We start from the raw sequence: 16,675 nt of genomic DNA, 5'->3' as shown, positions 1-16,675 counted from the left end.
GAGCCGAGAATAGAGAGTGAGCAAGAGGAATGGCAGTCAGCCTTGGGACGGGGTCAGCGCCGGAATTGGCAAGCGAAGGTGTTTTCTTTTTCACTCAAGCTAATTTGGGAGGAAGGTGACACTGGACTGAACTAGACCCAAACTAGCTGGGTGATCATAATAAGATGAAAGGAAAAAGTGAACATTTGGGAATTGTTTAAATCAGGAAAAGAGTCTAGACTTTGCTATGGCTTTCAAGGCTTCATAAACTTCATAGGAAACTGCAGTTGTTTCTATCCTGTTTTTTTTTTTCTTATTCCCGATTTTCTTGTTGTTTAAAGACTGTAACTTTGAAACTGCTTAATCAGCCACTCGGTTCACACAAATCAAAGGTTTAAAATAAAGCCAGAATGAAGCTTGAATAAGTTTAGAGAAAAGCAAAAAAAAAAGCACATTGCTTAGGGTTAGTTTTGACAATGCACCTACCTACCCCATTCTGACATAAACCTATATGAACATTTATAAGAGCTCAACTAGCAGCATTGTTTACAAAGACTCCTTTGGCCAATTCAGATGTATTGAGATGACACATGTCTTATATGGCATCATTTTATTTGCTGATTTAATGTTGCATAATACATTATAACCCTGTACCAGTCTGACGTATTAAATGCCATGACAACTGACTTTGTAGGTCAGGGCACTTCTGGTATGTCACACCAGGAATACTCTGAGTCTCTGGTAAAATATAAAGCATTTAAAATTAAGAGTCATTGTAACTTGTTTGAAAGCTGATTTTACTGAGACACATCGATTAAACGTCACTTAGAGGAACCAGACGCCCAGGAGACCATCCAGAGTTTCCGAGTAGGATGTTGAAGGGGTGTTTTCTTTGAGCTTTTCCTGGTCAGAGGTCAGGAATTACATGTTGTGACTTCTATCAGCACATACATCATGGTGTCATAGTTTTGTCATGTGTATTTCTAGAAGAAATATGAGTTAACCTCATGTCACAGAGAATAATGATTCTGTCAGGTCTTATATCATCTTTAAGAGAAGACATTTTGACTGATGGATGAAACCTCACTCACTCACTCTCACTCATTTTCTTATCCGAACTACCTCGGGTCACGGGGAGCCTGTGCCTATCTCAGGCGTCATCGGGCATCAAGGCAGGATACACCCTGGACGGAGTGCCAACCCATCGCAGGGCACACACACTCTCTCATTCACTCACACACTCACACACTACGGACAATTTTCCAGAGATGCCAATCAACCTACCATGCATGTCTTTGGACCGGGGGAGGAAACCGGAGTACCCGGAGGAAACCCCCGAGGCACGGGGAGAACATGCAAACTCCACACACACAAGGCGGAGGTGGGAATCGAACCCCCAACCCTGGAGGTGTGAGGCAAATGTGCTAACCACTAAGCCACCGTGCCCCCCCTGGATGAAACCTGTTGATGAATATTAAAGTTTTATCCATTGTCATTAAGCATGCTTATGGGTTTCTTGTAATCTTATGAACACAACCTGTAAGGCAGCGTTATCGTACCCAATGGTTACTAAATATGAATTAACCACTTAGATGAGCTGTTATGAATACAGTGGGTAAAATAAGTATCTAACATGTCGCCATTTTTCTCAGTAAATATAGTATATTTCTAAAGGTGCTATTGCCATGAACTTTTTATCAGATGTCGGTAACAACAAAACTAATCCATACACACAAATAAAACAAAATAAATAAGATCAGAAATGAACTTTGATATGTTTAATAAAAATGGAATGACACAAGAAAAAGGTATTGAACATGGTTACTTAAATTTATTTAATACTTTATACAAAAGCCATTGTTGGTAAAGACGCCTCCTGTATGAAGGCACTACTGTAGTCTCATGCATTGCTCAGGTGTGATTTTTACCCATTCTTCCACACAATCAGTCTTCAAACCTTGAAGGTTCTGTAGAAGCACCTGGTCATGGCCGGTTTATGGTGAAATGATGTTCTTTCCATTTCCAGATGATGGCCCTAACAGTGCTCACTGGAACATTCAGAAGTTTAGAAATCCTTCTGTAACCAATGCCATCAGTTTGTTTTTTAACAATAAGGTTGTGGAGGTCTTGATAGAGCTCTTTGCTTTTTTCCCCATCGTGAGACGTTTCTTGTACGACACCTTGGTACTGAGACACCTTTTTATAGGCCATCAGTTGGGACTGAACCATCTGATATTAATTTCCACTGACAAGGTGCAGAATTGTTTTCTAATTACTGATAGATTACAGATGGTGTTTTGGCTTTCCATGTCTTTTTGCACCTCCCTTTCTTTATGTGCTCAATACTTTTTCCCTGTTTCATTCCATTTTATTACATGGATGGATTACATGGATGGATTACTTGTCATCTGGTGAAAATTTTACCAGAGAAAAATGGTGATGTATTCAATATTTATTATACTCTATGTAGTGTTGTGGGACATCTGTGAGGCTGTTAGTAAGTTCCTGTTATAGCAGCTATAAACTTTGTTCCCTTACCATCTTTATTTTATCGTTTGGAGTTAATAGACAAAAATATACACCGCTTGTATTGTGAACAAGACATCGAAAAACAAAACAAACAAACAAACCAACAAAAAATTACTTTCCTGTGTTGGAAAACTATAAACTGGAGACTTTCACTCAACTTTCACTTATATAAACTTCACTATATCAACAATTACGTATATTACCTAAAAGTTTCAGATTACAATTGAAATCTTTTTTTTAGCTAGCCTTATGTAGCCTTATGTAGCTTTATGTAACTAACTGTTGTCACTACAGAAAAAACAACTTTTGGATTAAAATGAGCGCATTAATATAAAACCCTGATTCGTATTACACCTTGCATGAGGTAAAAGCTGCCACTACTGTATATACAAAACAATCCTAAATCACAGCCAGCTCTGTTTTGTGTATGTGAGCACTTTGTGTTCGAAATGACATGCAGTAAATATTCACAGTGCTACAGAAGAGCGTGAATCCGTGTTAGGAATGAAGAATGGCTTGTGTGATTAAGTCTTCCAGCATCTCTCTATCAGTAAGTGTCAGCAGGGAACCGTTGCTTGACCTCCGCTTAGCCAAGATTAAAACTTGACGCCAGTGCTCTTTTCTTCTCTATTGTATCCTGGGAGCTTGTGTGTAAACTGGAACTTGTTTGAGAGCGCTGATGAACTGTTGTGGTATTTGCTTGGTGGAGCTTATACTGTATGATGCTATACTTGAAGTGTGGATATTTATTTATTGTATCCTATCTGACTGTTTGAATTGTGTAGAAGTCTGATGGCATGTGTAAGTGTGTGTTTGTGTGTGTGTGTGCATGCATGAGGAACCCCCCCCTTCCTCTAATCGAAGCCAGGTGGTGTGTGGAGACTGTAAATGTTTTCCCATGGATTTCTGTGGCTGGCCGAGCCTTAATAGATTCTGACTTGACGGCATTACATGCTTTGTCATACGGCGAAACAATTGTGTTCACATTCCCCCTCCTTCTATTCCTTCAGCCTGTCCTCATAAACTGCTGTGCTTTTTGTGTGTTGGCTTACATGAGCTCTCTGTGCTGTAGAGATGGATGTTGAAGGTTTCAAGGGCAAATCACAAGCTACTTGCAATAATGTTGTCATATTGTTTTATTCTCACATCCACTCATCTGGTCATTCGGTCTCAGTCTCACACTCATTCATTCATTCATTCATTCATTTGTTCACTTTATTGGACGTTTATGTGAACGTTCTTTACTTTAAACTGACACCTAAACTAAAACCAGAGAGCTGTAGCTTTAAGACCTTTCCCTTCCTTCCCATCCGATCCCCTCATCTAAACCCAGATATATACCACATGTGTGGTTTCTCCGGAAAACTGGAGGCACGGCTTGGGAATATTCGCTCAGGAAATTTATAGCGCATGCCTCAGATGGGCTTGAGCGGGACGGGGGGAGGTTCCAAGCCTTGAATCCATTAAGATGGGAGTGTAATCCCCCCAGGATTCATGGGCCTGTCCTGGGACCTCCAATCCTCAAAAGACCAGCCAATCAGATCTTAGAGAACTCAGGCACTGAACATCTGGGCTTTTTCCCATTGAAGCTCATTGGTCAGTCCAGAGCTCTGGTCTCAAAGGCATGTAGGCAACAAGTAAAAGTGATCAGATGGGATTTTATCTGCTAATCCTGACTAGATATACAATTTGACACATTGTGAATATAAATTATCTTGGAAAGTTTTTTTTTTTTTTTAGGATCCTGTAATCTTTCACCGAATGAGATGGTCCCACATCTTGACAGAATTTCTTCAAATCCTCAGAACTCCAAAATAAAGATGAAGCCCAAATTGATTATAAAGTGTTAAATCATTGACTGGTTCCATGTAAAACACAACAACAGTATTGTGCCAGGTAGAACCTTTTTAAGAAGGGTAAGAATACGTCATTATAAAAGGAACCCTAAAAATGTAAACCCTTTGTTGTATAAAGTATTAGAAAGCAATACTTGAGTAAAAGCACAAGTATCGTACTAGAAAAAGACTTTGGTAGAAGTGAAAGTTACCTTTTAGAATATTACTGAAGTAAAAGTCTTAAAGTATCTGATATTTACTGTACTTAAGTATCAAAAGTAATTTTCTGATATTTAATGTACTTAGTAAAAGTAAAAAGTAAAGTTTCAGTGATTTTCGGTAGGCATAAGAGGCACTTCATCCGGTAGGAAGAATCTTTCATTCAAATGTACAAAAACATTTCTTGCAAATACGGCCACGGGTATATAACGTTATCTACTATAACGTTCACCACTATCGTCGGGGTGGTCGTCTACGACAGGGCGGCCAACCCACGGCTCTTTGCCCGGTTTCATGTGGCTCTTACGTTCATATCGAAGTTTGTATTTGTGTCTTTTTATTGTGTGTGTTCGCTTCGCTTGAGTTCAATACGGTAATTTTGTCAAACGCGCATGTGAGTGGGATAAAAATACCTCAAAGTTTCCCAGTAGGAGCAAGATCATTTGAGTAAACAATTCGTGTCAAGTTCGCTCTCAAAATGGCAGGGAAAAAAAAGGTGATGATCATATGTGCCCATGTGTATAATGCAGCTCTTTGCGGTAACACGGTAAAAAATGTGGCTCTTGGTCTCTGACTGGTTGGCCACCCTTGGTCTACGATAACGGGAGGTCCACCAGTAGGTGCTTCCATGGCGGTTTCAGTTGTGCTTCCGCGTCCTTTTGGCAACAGTACGCTGAAATAGAGCGTGCGGAGCTGCTTAATGCGATCTAGGAGCAGTGATTCGCCAAACCTCCCTTATTGCAGTCGCACACATTTCTTCTGATTTTATTTTGTAACGAGTAACGAAGACGCTTAGTGGAAATACAGCGGAGTAAAAGTTCACATTTTATCTAGGAAATGTAGTGTAGTAAAAGTGAAAGTTGACATAAATCTAAATAGCGAAGTAAAGTACAGATACGTGAAATTTCTACTTAAGTACGGTAACGAAGTATTTGTACTCTGTTAAATTACAACACTGGATGTAGCAACAACCAGGAGATTTTAGCTTCTTTAGAAACTCCTGACAGGTTCTAGGTATAAAATAATGATCAGCAATGAAGATTGGAGTTTGTACCACACACTTATCTGGTTAATACATGGTGTATATTCTAAAAAACAAAATGGTTCTTTAAGGATTATTTGAATGGGTTCTACATACAAAGCAACATTAAATGGTGAACCATTGGGTAGCATTTCTGCCTCATAGCCTCAGGGATCTTGATTCCATCCTGATCTTGGGTTTCTCTCTGTGAGGGGTTTTGGATGTTTTTCCTATATCCATGTGTTTTATCTGGGTTCTCTAGCTTCTTCCAACTTTCTGAAAACATGCAGATAGTTGGATAGTCTTAAAGTGGATTTGGTTAGTCTTTCCCTTTCCTGGTAGAATCCTAGTGTTTTTAATGTTGGATCTAAGAACCCTCAATTAAAAAATGTCTTGAGGTAAATATGTGGATTAAATTCAAAGTATTACTGTCACTGTACTTGGTAGACTAACTTGGTATCTGACTTTGAAATCTACATCCAGTTGGTCGTTTGCAGAGCAAAAAAAAAATTAGATTTTCTCAAAGATATCCATTTTCCTTTGTAGAGTTATGAATAGTGGAACACCTTTACGTTCAGAAAGGAGTTAGCAAACTTGCGTCGCCAAGATACGAACATTTTCCTTTGCCATTCCATAAGAAAAAAAATGCAGAAATATTCTACATTATCTGGTTAACTCTAGTTATTGACTGGATAAGAGTGAGGTACTAACTTCATTGCTGATCATTATTTTATACCTAGAACCTGTCCTGTGTGTCTAATGTAGATAAACTGCTCTGATTTTTGGTTCTTCAATGGTTCTTTAGGGTTCCTTTTATATTTAGGTATACTTAACCTTCTTAAAAGGGTTCTAGCTGGAATACAAAGACAGCATAACACTGTTGTAGGGTTCTACATAGAACCAGCCAGTGTTTTAACACTTTATAATCAATTTGTTTTTAATATATTTTTTTAGCAGGGTGCTTTATGTTTTTTAGGAGTTCTGAGGATTTGAGGAGGAAATTGCTTATAGTTTCATTGCTGAGAATTAGTTTGGTTGGTGGTGGGGAGGTACTATGTTGTGATAATCTTGTTTTTCTATATGTTGCTACTGGATGCTTGATTTTCTCAGGAATCAATAAAGTATCTATCTATCTATCTATCTATCTATCTATCTATCTATCTATCTATCTATCTATCTATCTATCTATCTATCTATCTATAAATATTGGTTTGGAGTTCATTTGACTTGTTTAAAGCTTTCTTTGAGTCTACCAGTTCCTCTTAATCCCAGTATGAATGAAACCAGCTTCTGACTTTATGTTCCTCTTTCAATAGCACTAAGAAATATGAAATCCTGTGACTTAAAGGTGTATTGCAAAAAAAGGGAATGTAGCCAGCAAGCCAGCAATTACAATATCTAAGAGCAAAAAGTTTTCACCCCTAGGAACAAAAGGAAATTATTATTTTGTAGAATAGAAAAGGTCCAGGGGCACGGTGGCTTAGTGGTTAGCACGTTCGCCTCACACCTCCAGGGTTGGGGGTTCGATTCCCTCCTCCGCCTTGTGTGTGTGGAGTTTGCATGTTCTCCCTGTGCCTCGGGGGTTTCCTCCGGGTACTCCGGTTTCCTCCCCCGGTCCAAAGACATGCATGGTAGGTTGATTGGCATCTCTGAAAAATTGTCTGTAGTGTGTGATTGTGTGAGTGAATGAGAGTGTGTGTGTGCCCTGCGATGAGTTGGCACTCCATTCAGGGTGTATCCTGCCTTGATGCCCGATGACGCCTGAGATAGGCACAGGCTCCCCGTGACCCGAGGTAGTTCAGATAAGCGGTAGAAGATGAGTGAGTGAGAGTGAGAAAAGGTCCAATAATGTGTTATTATAGCAATAGGAGAACCTTAGGAGATGTCTCCAAATCTGCTATTGCTTTAAATCCTTTAAAGTTTATTTACTTTCTTTTTACTTTTACCCCAAATCCAGTGATGATGCATACATTTGCATTTGATTGTATGCTTTAATAATTATATATTGAATATATCCTGGCAATAGGTAGGAAACTGAGAAACAGCTCACTTTTCCTTTCTAAGCTTTATCAAATGAAATAAAGTGACAGTGAAGCTTGTTTGCGTCCCTAATTAGACCAGAAGAGAAAGAAATGTTCTGTGTGTTCAAAGAGTTTGTCACTGTTTGGAGAACAGATAAATGCGTGATTGGGTCGTGCCAAAACAAGCAACCCCAGTGAGATGAAGTGGAGAGTCATTCACATGCTTATGGCCACTTCCTGCCTATACGTCAACTATTGCTTCCTCTGTGTCTGTTCTAGAGGCCGTAGTCTAGCCATAATAATCTTCTCTAAGATAACTCCAGTCCATAGCTTATGTACTGTGGGGTGCAGAACATCGAGGATCAAAGAAGGACGATACCATGTACTTGTTAGATGTCGCCATGATAATGGTGAAAAAAAAAAACCTTCCAAGCTTGCAAAAATTAACATTGGTGAGATTTTGTTTGATTTCTTATGAATTGAGTAATTCAAAAAGGCTAAACGTCTTTTGTAAAAAAAAAAAAAAAAAAGCTTAAAGCTAAAAGTTGTTTTGTACCTTTCAATATAAATTGATTTTTATGAATTTGAATGTCAATCATGAACATTTTTAATGCAAGTCCCAAACTTTATCGAGTTGCTTTAATTGTGGCTTTGCACTAAAAAAAATACAATATTGACAAACCACCTTTGTGAAAGTAATAAAACACAAAAATCGATGATGCATTAGATGCTTCTGATTAACATTTGTTTATTGTTTATTATCGGTCATAAATTTGATCTGTTTATAGTTAAATTTCATGCTCTGAAATCCACAAAATATTAACCTAGTTAGTTCCTGTTATCACTTAGATTATAGCAGCGATATACATTTGTTCCTTGCACATCTCTTTACTTTGTTTTACTCAAATCATTTAAGAGAAACCATTTGAAAACGTGGAAAAATTTCCTTCAGACTTTTCCAAAGTGTTAGCACGAGAGACTCGTCTTGTAAATGCAGTATCTCAAAACCAAGAAACAATTGTTTTGCTATCTATGTTTTCAGGTAGAACCCTGTAGAGGGTAAGAACACTTGGTTATAAAAGAACTAAAAGTACCCTTAAAGTTCCAAGATCCAAGACAGTTAAGCTGAATTAAAACTGTATATAGTCATAAAATAATAATCAATAAGAGATTGTTCCGGGGGGCACGGTGGCTTAGTGGTTAGCACGTTCGCCTCCAGGGTCGGGGTTCGATTCCCGCCTCCACCTTGTGTGTGTGGAGTTTGCATGTTCTCCCCGTGCCTCCCCGTGCCTCTGGGTACTCTGGTTTCCTCCCCCGGTCCAAAGACATGCATGGTAGGTTGATTGGCATCTCTGGAAAATTGTCCCGAGTGCGTGAGTGAATGAGACCGTGTGTGTGCCCTGCGATGGGTTGGCACTCCGTCCAGGGTGTATCCTGCCTTGATGCCCGATGACGCCTGAGATAGGCACAGGCTCCCCGTGACCCGAGGTAGTTCGGATAAGCGGTAGAAGATGAATGAATGAATGAATGAAGAGATTGTTCCACACTTCTAGCCAGTTAACACATACTATACATTCTTCTTAGATTAGAATTAGTTCTTTAAGGGTTCTTTGAATAATCAATGGTTGTTTTGTTTCTCTGAAAAAAGTTCTATAAAAGTTACAGAAACCATCATGTCAATGTCGTGACAAATTATTTAACATGTTCATTTGGAAGGTCCACCATCAGCATAAGTCCCTGTGTGTGTTGCTCTAGAAACAAGACAATTATTACAACAAGTACATTAATATAAACCTGAAAATGAATCAATGCCTTCTGACCAATCAGAACTGAGAATTCAACATATCTGTTTAACCAAGTACTTTCTGTGGAGATGATGTGGAGATCACGAGCAGTTTGTGGCTGACGTATCTAACGTTGTCTAATGGAAATGTTCGAGCTGAAGGCCGCACTAATGGACACTCTAGGCAGGAGTCCAGCCGCTGACAGGACTGTGATGTGCAGCTCTGAGATCTCGTCAGGTTCTCTGATCGAATGAGACAGGTTGTCTGGGTGGACGAGAGCTGAGCTTTGCACTACTCTGTGTCCTGCGGTCTGGCTGCACTGAGCAACCGAGCAAGCAGAGCCCAAAATAGAAAGCTGCAAGTTCTCAGTGGGGAGGACTTTCTCTGTCAGGCTGACCTCAGATATTTCTGTCTTACCAACTAGATCTGAGGTGAACTTCATCTGGATTGTATTGAGACACTGTTTTGTGTAGTCTACTATTGTATAGTTGTACTATGTTAGCACTTATGACTAAAACTATCAGTGAACAATCTTACATTTTCAGACAGCGAACAGCTAACAATTTTATATTAGCAGGAATGTTCATGGCTAACAATTTTATATTAGCAGGAATGTTCATGGCTAACAATTTTATATTAGCAGGAAAGTTCGTGGCTAACAATTTTATATTAGCAGGAAGGTTCATGGCTAACAATTTTATATTAGCAGGAAAGTTCATGGCTAACAATTTTATATTAGCAGGAATGTTCATGGCTAACAATTTTATATTAGCAGGAAAGTTCGTGGCTAACAATTTTATATTAGCAGGAAAGTTCATGGCTAACAATTTTATATTAGCAGGAAGGTTCATGGCTAACAATTTTATATTAGCAGGAAGGTTCATGGCTAACAATTTTATTTTAGCAGGAAGGTTCATGGCTAACAATTTTATATTAGCAGGAAGGTTCATGGCTAACAATTTTATATTAGCAGGAAAGTTCATGGCTAACAATTTTTTTATTAACAGACAAGTGCACAGATAAAAATTTTAGAATAGCAAAACAATTTTAGATTAGAAGAAACTTCACAGCCAACAATTAAAACCTGTTCATGGCTAACGATTTTATTTTAGCAGGAAAGTTCATGGCTAACAGTTTTATATTAGCAGGAAAGTTCATGGCTAACAATTTTATATTAGCAGGAATGTTCATGGCTAACAATTTTATATTAGCAGGAAAGTTCATGGCTAACAATTTTATATTAGCAGGAAGGTTCATGGCTAACAGTTTTATATTAGCAGGAAAGTTCATGGCTAACAATTTTATATTCGCAGGAATGTTCATGGCTAACAATTTTATATTAGCAGGAATGTTCATGGCTAACAATTTTATATTAGCAGGAAAGTTCATGGCTAACAATATTATATTAACAGGAAAGTTCATGGCTAACAATATTATATTAACAGACAAGTGCACAGCTAAAAATTTTAGAATAGCAAAACAATTTTAGATTAGAAGAAACTTCACAGCCAACAATTAATACCTGTTCTAATGCCTTATATACAGTATTTTGAGACAGAGTTGCATGTTCCTACACTCCAAATCTTGGTATTAACCGTGTAACCTTGTGCTTACAGATAAGTTAATATAGTATTGACTCTGCATGTCCTATTGAAACCTACAGAGCTAAAGTAATCGAATTGACCTTTCTTTTTTTTTAAGTGACCAGCCGGTGGTGTCTCCAAGCTAAACATTCCATTGCAAATCCCACATGAGGGGAAATGTTTGGCCCCAACCTTTGACCTTTGACTCATATATGGAGGCGAGTCAGATGCCATCCGTGTTCTCCCAGGAGGTTTTTCCATCAGATGACTCTATTACAGAATACAGCCGAGACAAACGATTGCAGAGCGATTGGCAACATGATCTTAGAGAGCAAACAAATCATTTCTGATGAGGATTACAGAGTGCATCACGTACAAACAGCGTTTAGGCAATAACACACCAGATATCACTCACATTAAAATGACGCATATCCTTCCCCATTTGCCTTCTGTTTCCTTTCTAGGCTGAAACAGGAGGTCTCTGTGTACATTTCAGCTGTGTAGATTACATGTGAAGCCTGTAAAATGCATCAATCACTCTCTTATAAACTAATTCAGGATTAGACCCTAAATAGGAGGAAGGCAGGTGTGGGTCATTATATCACCTGTACATCTGTATTACCTGAGCTTCAGGAGATGAAATCAGTTAAAAGCGATACATGGTGCATCGATTTCACAGACACAATGATCTCAGAGATCTCTCTATGTCTACTTACATACAGTATATGTAAAATATATCACTTGAAATAAATTCAACACCTTCTCTTTCTCTCACTAAAAAAGACATACTTTTTTAGGGAGAGAGAGAGAGGCAGAGAGAGAGAGGCAGAGAGCGAGAGAAAGAGAGTGTGTGTGAGACAGAAAGAGAGAGAGAGAGAAGCAGAGAGAGAGAGAGAGAGAGAGAGAGAGAGAGAGAGAGAGAGAGAGAGAGAGAAAAGAGAGAGAGTGTGTGTGTGTGAGAGAGAGAGAGAAAAAAAGAGAGAGAGAAGCAGAGAGAGAGAGAGAGAGGCAGAGAGAGAGAGGCAGAGAGCGAGAGAAAGAGAGTGTGTGTGAGACAGAAAGAGAGAGAGAGAGAGAGAGAGAGAGAGAGAGAGAGAGAGAGAAAAAAGAGAGAGAGTGTGTGTGTGTGTGAGAGAGAGAGAAAAAAAGAGAGAGAGAAGCAGAGAGAGAGAGAGGCAGAGAGCGAGAGAAAGAGAGTGTGTGTGAGACAGAAAGAGAGAGAGAGAAGCAGAGAGAGAGAGAGAGAGAGAGAGAGAGAGAGAGAGAGAGAGAAAAGAGAGAGTGTGTGTGTGAGAGAGAGAGAAAAAGAGAGAGAGAGGCAGAGAGAGAGAGAGAGAGAGAGAGAGAGAGAGAGTGCGTGAGAGAAAGAGAGAGAGAGGCAGATAGAGAGTGTGTGTGTGTGTGTGAGAGAGAGAGAGAGAGAGAGAGAGAGAGAGAGACAGATAGATAGAGTGAGTGTGTGTGTGTGTGTGTGAGAGAGAGAGAGAGAGAGAGAGAGAGAGAGATTGAGAGAGAGAGTGTGTGTGTGAGGGAGAGAGAGAGAGAGAGGCAGATAGAGTGTGTGTGAGAGGGAGAGAGAGAGAGCGAGAGCGAGAGAGAGAGGCAGATAGAGAGTGTGTGAGAGGGAGAGAGAGAGAGAGAGAGAGAGAGAGTGTGTGTGAGGGAGAGAGAGAGAGAGAGGCAGATAGAGTGTGTGTGAGAGGGAGAGAGAGAGAGAGAGAGAGAGAGCGAGAGAGAGAGGCAGATAGAGAGTGTGTGAGTGTGTGTGAGAGAGAGAGAGAGAGAGAGAGAGAAGCGTGTGTGTTTTGGCTGGATAATAAACTTCAGAAACTGAAGCTCGAGGCGTTTCGCGTGTCTCCTACTCGGATAATCCACCTCTGCGGTTTTCCCTTCGCTCTTCCACACGGACTGTATGGCTTTGCGCGTGTGTTTTGCGAGAACCGCGGCGTGTTGTGAGTGCGGGTCAGTGCGGAGTCATGCGGGTTTTTAGGCGCACGCGAGCGCTTTCGGAGCGACAGCGAGGAGGAGTGAAGCGGCTTCACCATGACAGCGAGTGAGCTGAAACTGCGCCGCTCCTTCAGCCAGCAGCTCCGCTACTCCACATGTAGAGCCTGGGCTTTACTGGGCAAAAAGGGCCGCCAGAGGAGACTCGCAGGTCGGTGATGCACTAATCATACGGATATGATAAACTCATCATGCGCTCATTTCTACAGGGTTACTTTTACACTCTGTGTATCATATGATCAGGAAGTTGCTGTACTTCTGCTTGCTGGTGTATGTTTTGTTTTGTGCCTTTACTGTAAAGGCATAAAGATAAAGCTGGAACCATTAATAGTAGGTGAAGTGCAGCTTTATTTCTTACCTTTCTTACTGAATGAATACAAACAGACTTCATTGGTGACTAAAGCATGTAAATGTCACAAGTGTCAAATACAGCAGAGAAATAAAGTGTTAAATGAAACTAAAATATTGCACATTATTGACCACTGAACACTACATCACATACACCTTCATAAACAAACCCAGGCTCGTGCAGGATGCTTAGGAGATATGATTCGGATGGAATGATCCCTTGCTTGAGTGAGTGTTGCAGAAGGAACTGGAAAATTGTGTCCTTTTTTTAACCCACATGTCATTCATTATGATTCAGGGCACAGTCGCTCCATCAGCTTGTTTTATTTAGAGGCACGTTAAGCAGAGGTGGAGTACAGCAAAGCCTTTTTCCTAGACACTTCATTTCAGACAACCTTGTCCTGTAATCCTATCAGGATCAAAACTGGATCTGAGTGTGATTAGTGATTTGACTGTCTTTATTTGTTTATGTAATTTCCAGTGTATTGCACCTTTTCTGGTAGATTTGGAAGGATAAATTAAAATAGATGTAATTAACAATGGATCTGAGGCTGACACTGACTTTTTAATGGCATGAGGTAGACACCTTTATCCAAAGTGACTTACAATTTATTTCAGTTTATACAACTAAGCAACTGAGGGTTAAGGGGTCCTTGCTCAGGGGTGCAGCGGTGGCAGGTTGGCGGACTTGGGATTTGAACTCATGACCTTCTGGTCAGTAGTCTGACACCTTAACCACTAGGCTACCACGTCCCCCTTTTATATATGTAATGGTGTTTGTGATCATGCTTAATAGGGAAAACTAAAAAAAAAACCATGAGTGCACTAAAATAGAAAGGCATTTCTACATGACCACTAGATGTCAGTCAGTGCAATTTGGTGAGTTCTTGGCAAGGAGCCTTTTTAGAACCTTTCCATCTCCTGTCCATGTGATCACGTTTAAAAATACACTTTTTAACTGCAGATATTTTTTCTGAGTCTGAGTAAGTCCTTACACACACCGCATTCATAAACCTTCTATAAGTTAAAAAAGATCTCTAAACTTAGACCCCTAAAACCCTACTACAGTGTAACTAGTACAGTACTCTTTTAAGAGGCTAAGAACCTGCAGTTATCTAGTGAACCCTTTAGGGACCCTTTATAGGACCCTGTTACAATAATGTATGTGGTACAAGCTTCAAATTATTACTCATTAATTCAAAAAAGGAGTCCAAAAAGTTATAGAATTTCGGTTTGGTAAAATTCATGGTTCTAGGTATTTAGAATAAAATACCAAAGTGTGGACTTTAGACCACACACCAACCCAAGTGTGTGTGTATATATATATATATATATATATATATATATATATATATATATATATATATATATATATATATACACGTATATATACCTTTTTTTTTCTTCACAGGTTTTTTGGATAATTAAGGGTTCTTAAAGGTTCTAAAAAGGCTCCTTGTTGTTGTAGAACCATTTTAAGTGTTTCTCAGTCAAACAACTGCACTGCTGATGGTTGTGATTGTTTTTGTTTTACTCATTTATTAATACAAAGTGAAACGTCTAGCTCACTAGCTTTTTCATCAGTGCTGCTGAAATCTTGACTGCGATCTGTCCAGAATATTCTTTGTGTGTGTGTGTGTGTGTGTGTGTGTGTATGTTTAATAAAATAGCACCTCTGATGTTTAGTAGCATTTTTTGGAAGGAGTCTCTAATATCAGCTCTTTGTAACGGTCTTTGGTTTTACTTATTAATGTAATAAGGTAGTAATTTTGTTTTAATAACTTCATGAAACAATAAAAATCAAGGTGAAATAACATCTGTCTGTAGCTGCTATAGCATAAGAGATAACAAGAACTGACCTGAGGTAAATGGAGAAAAAGTATGCTGCATTCTTTCATTAATAAAAGATTGTTAGCAAATTTTTGATGTATAAGAAACGTAACACTTAGTCACTGATTATTTTCCTGTAAAAGCACAACCAAAAGTAATTTATTCCTTACACAGTTGCTGCGGTGTTACAGCAGATTTACAGTAAAGTGCTTCTAGCAGTTGAAAGCCTATTTTGGCTGTGATATGACCAAGAACATCATAAACATCACCTGAAAAAAACTTATAGTATACGTAAACAGGAGCACTAAATGGGTTAAAAACCTCTTTTTGTCACGGCGGTAGTGCTAAAGGTGACGCAGCAATGTTGGAGAGATTATGGAAATGATTCATCACCTTATTTTTTTTCACACACAGGTCATTTAACCAAATATAGTTACGTTACAAAGTGCCCTCCTGAAAAAAGGCAGTCAGGAGAAATTGCACAAAAATGATTTCTTTTGACAGTGAAAATGCGTTATTCAATCAATTGGAATTTGGAGATAGCTGTGAAAATATTTTGCGAGGCTGCTTTGAGTCAGAGCAGCGAAATGTAACGCACCTGCTGCTTGTATCTGGCACGCCGCCTCGGTGTGAGACGCGTCCCAGACAAATATTATACTTGTCTTTTTTTTTTCAGCAGCTCTCTTGATACCTTTTTCTCACCAGGTTCCACAAGGATTTTCAATAGAAGATGCGATCAAATTTGAAGCACTATGAATATGAAAAAAGGGAAATACATGCATCTCGCTTACCTTGGATATCTGGGAGCCTTAAGAGGTTCAGTTGTTGTTTTTTTAGATTCTAAAATTTATATACAGAGATTGTGTGTTTTTGATTTTTCGAGAAACATATAGAGCGCAAAAGTTTACACACCCCCTGGACCAAATGCATTTTGATGGCAGTGAATATGTTTCAGTGCTGTAACACAATACCAATATTTGTATCATTATTTAAATCTGAAGCGTGTGGCTTAAACCTGAACACTAGAAATCACTGGGGAAAAAAAACCCTCAGGGGAATATAGAAATATAAGAAGGATCAGAAATGGAGTGTGAATTCTGGCTCTTAAAATCTTCAGTGTTTGGCTTTGCTCGTCAAGTTCATAACTGGTCTCAAATTTGTTTTTCAGTCCTGCTCGTGTATATCTGATCGCTGACTTGTGCTGACATGAAGTCATGATGCTCACGTCTTTTAAAAAAAAGAACACGTTATCTGAGAATTCGTATACACCTACGTCCCTAATGTACGTGTGTGAGACAGAAAGAGTGAGAGAGAGAGAAACAGAGAGAAGGCACAAGGGAGAAATAGTGAGACAGAGAGACAGAGAGAGAGAGAGACAGACAGACAGACAGAGAGAGAGAGACATACAGAGGGTGAGATAGACAAGTAGAGAAAGAGTGAGACAAGGATAGTGAGAGAGACAGAGAGAGATGGCACAAGGGAGAAAGAGTGAGACAGATAGAGTGAGACAGAGAGATAGACT

General features: G+C 39.2%; 1 protein-coding gene across 5 annotated transcripts in view; it reads left to right on the top strand.

Annotated features, from left to right (window-relative positions):
• Window positions 1-16,675, top strand: part of stard13b (StAR related lipid transfer domain containing 13b) — a 113,308-nt gene that overhangs the window by 45,138 nt on the left and 51,495 nt on the right. The window contains exon 1 of one of the 5 annotated variants that reach the window (XM_060888103.1): window positions 12,767-13,126. The exons of 3 other annotated variants lie outside the window; for them this stretch is intronic. In XM_060888103.1, the coding sequence (XP_060744086.1) occupies window positions 13,015-13,126 (112 nt within the window). In that variant the 5' untranslated portion in view covers window positions 12,767-13,014. Of the gene's footprint in view, window positions 1-12,766; window positions 13,127-16,675 lie in introns of those variants that run through there. One more of the 5 variants, XM_060888104.1, reaches the window with a different exon arrangement.

Source organism: Tachysurus vachellii, chromosome 15 (genome assembly GCF_030014155.1).
Source record: "Tachysurus vachellii isolate PV-2020 chromosome 15, HZAU_Pvac_v1, whole genome shotgun sequence".
NCBI classification, from domain to species: Eukaryota; Metazoa; Chordata; class Actinopteri; order Siluriformes; family Bagridae; genus Tachysurus; species Tachysurus vachellii.
This window is presented reverse-complemented; position numbering and strand designations above follow the sequence as displayed.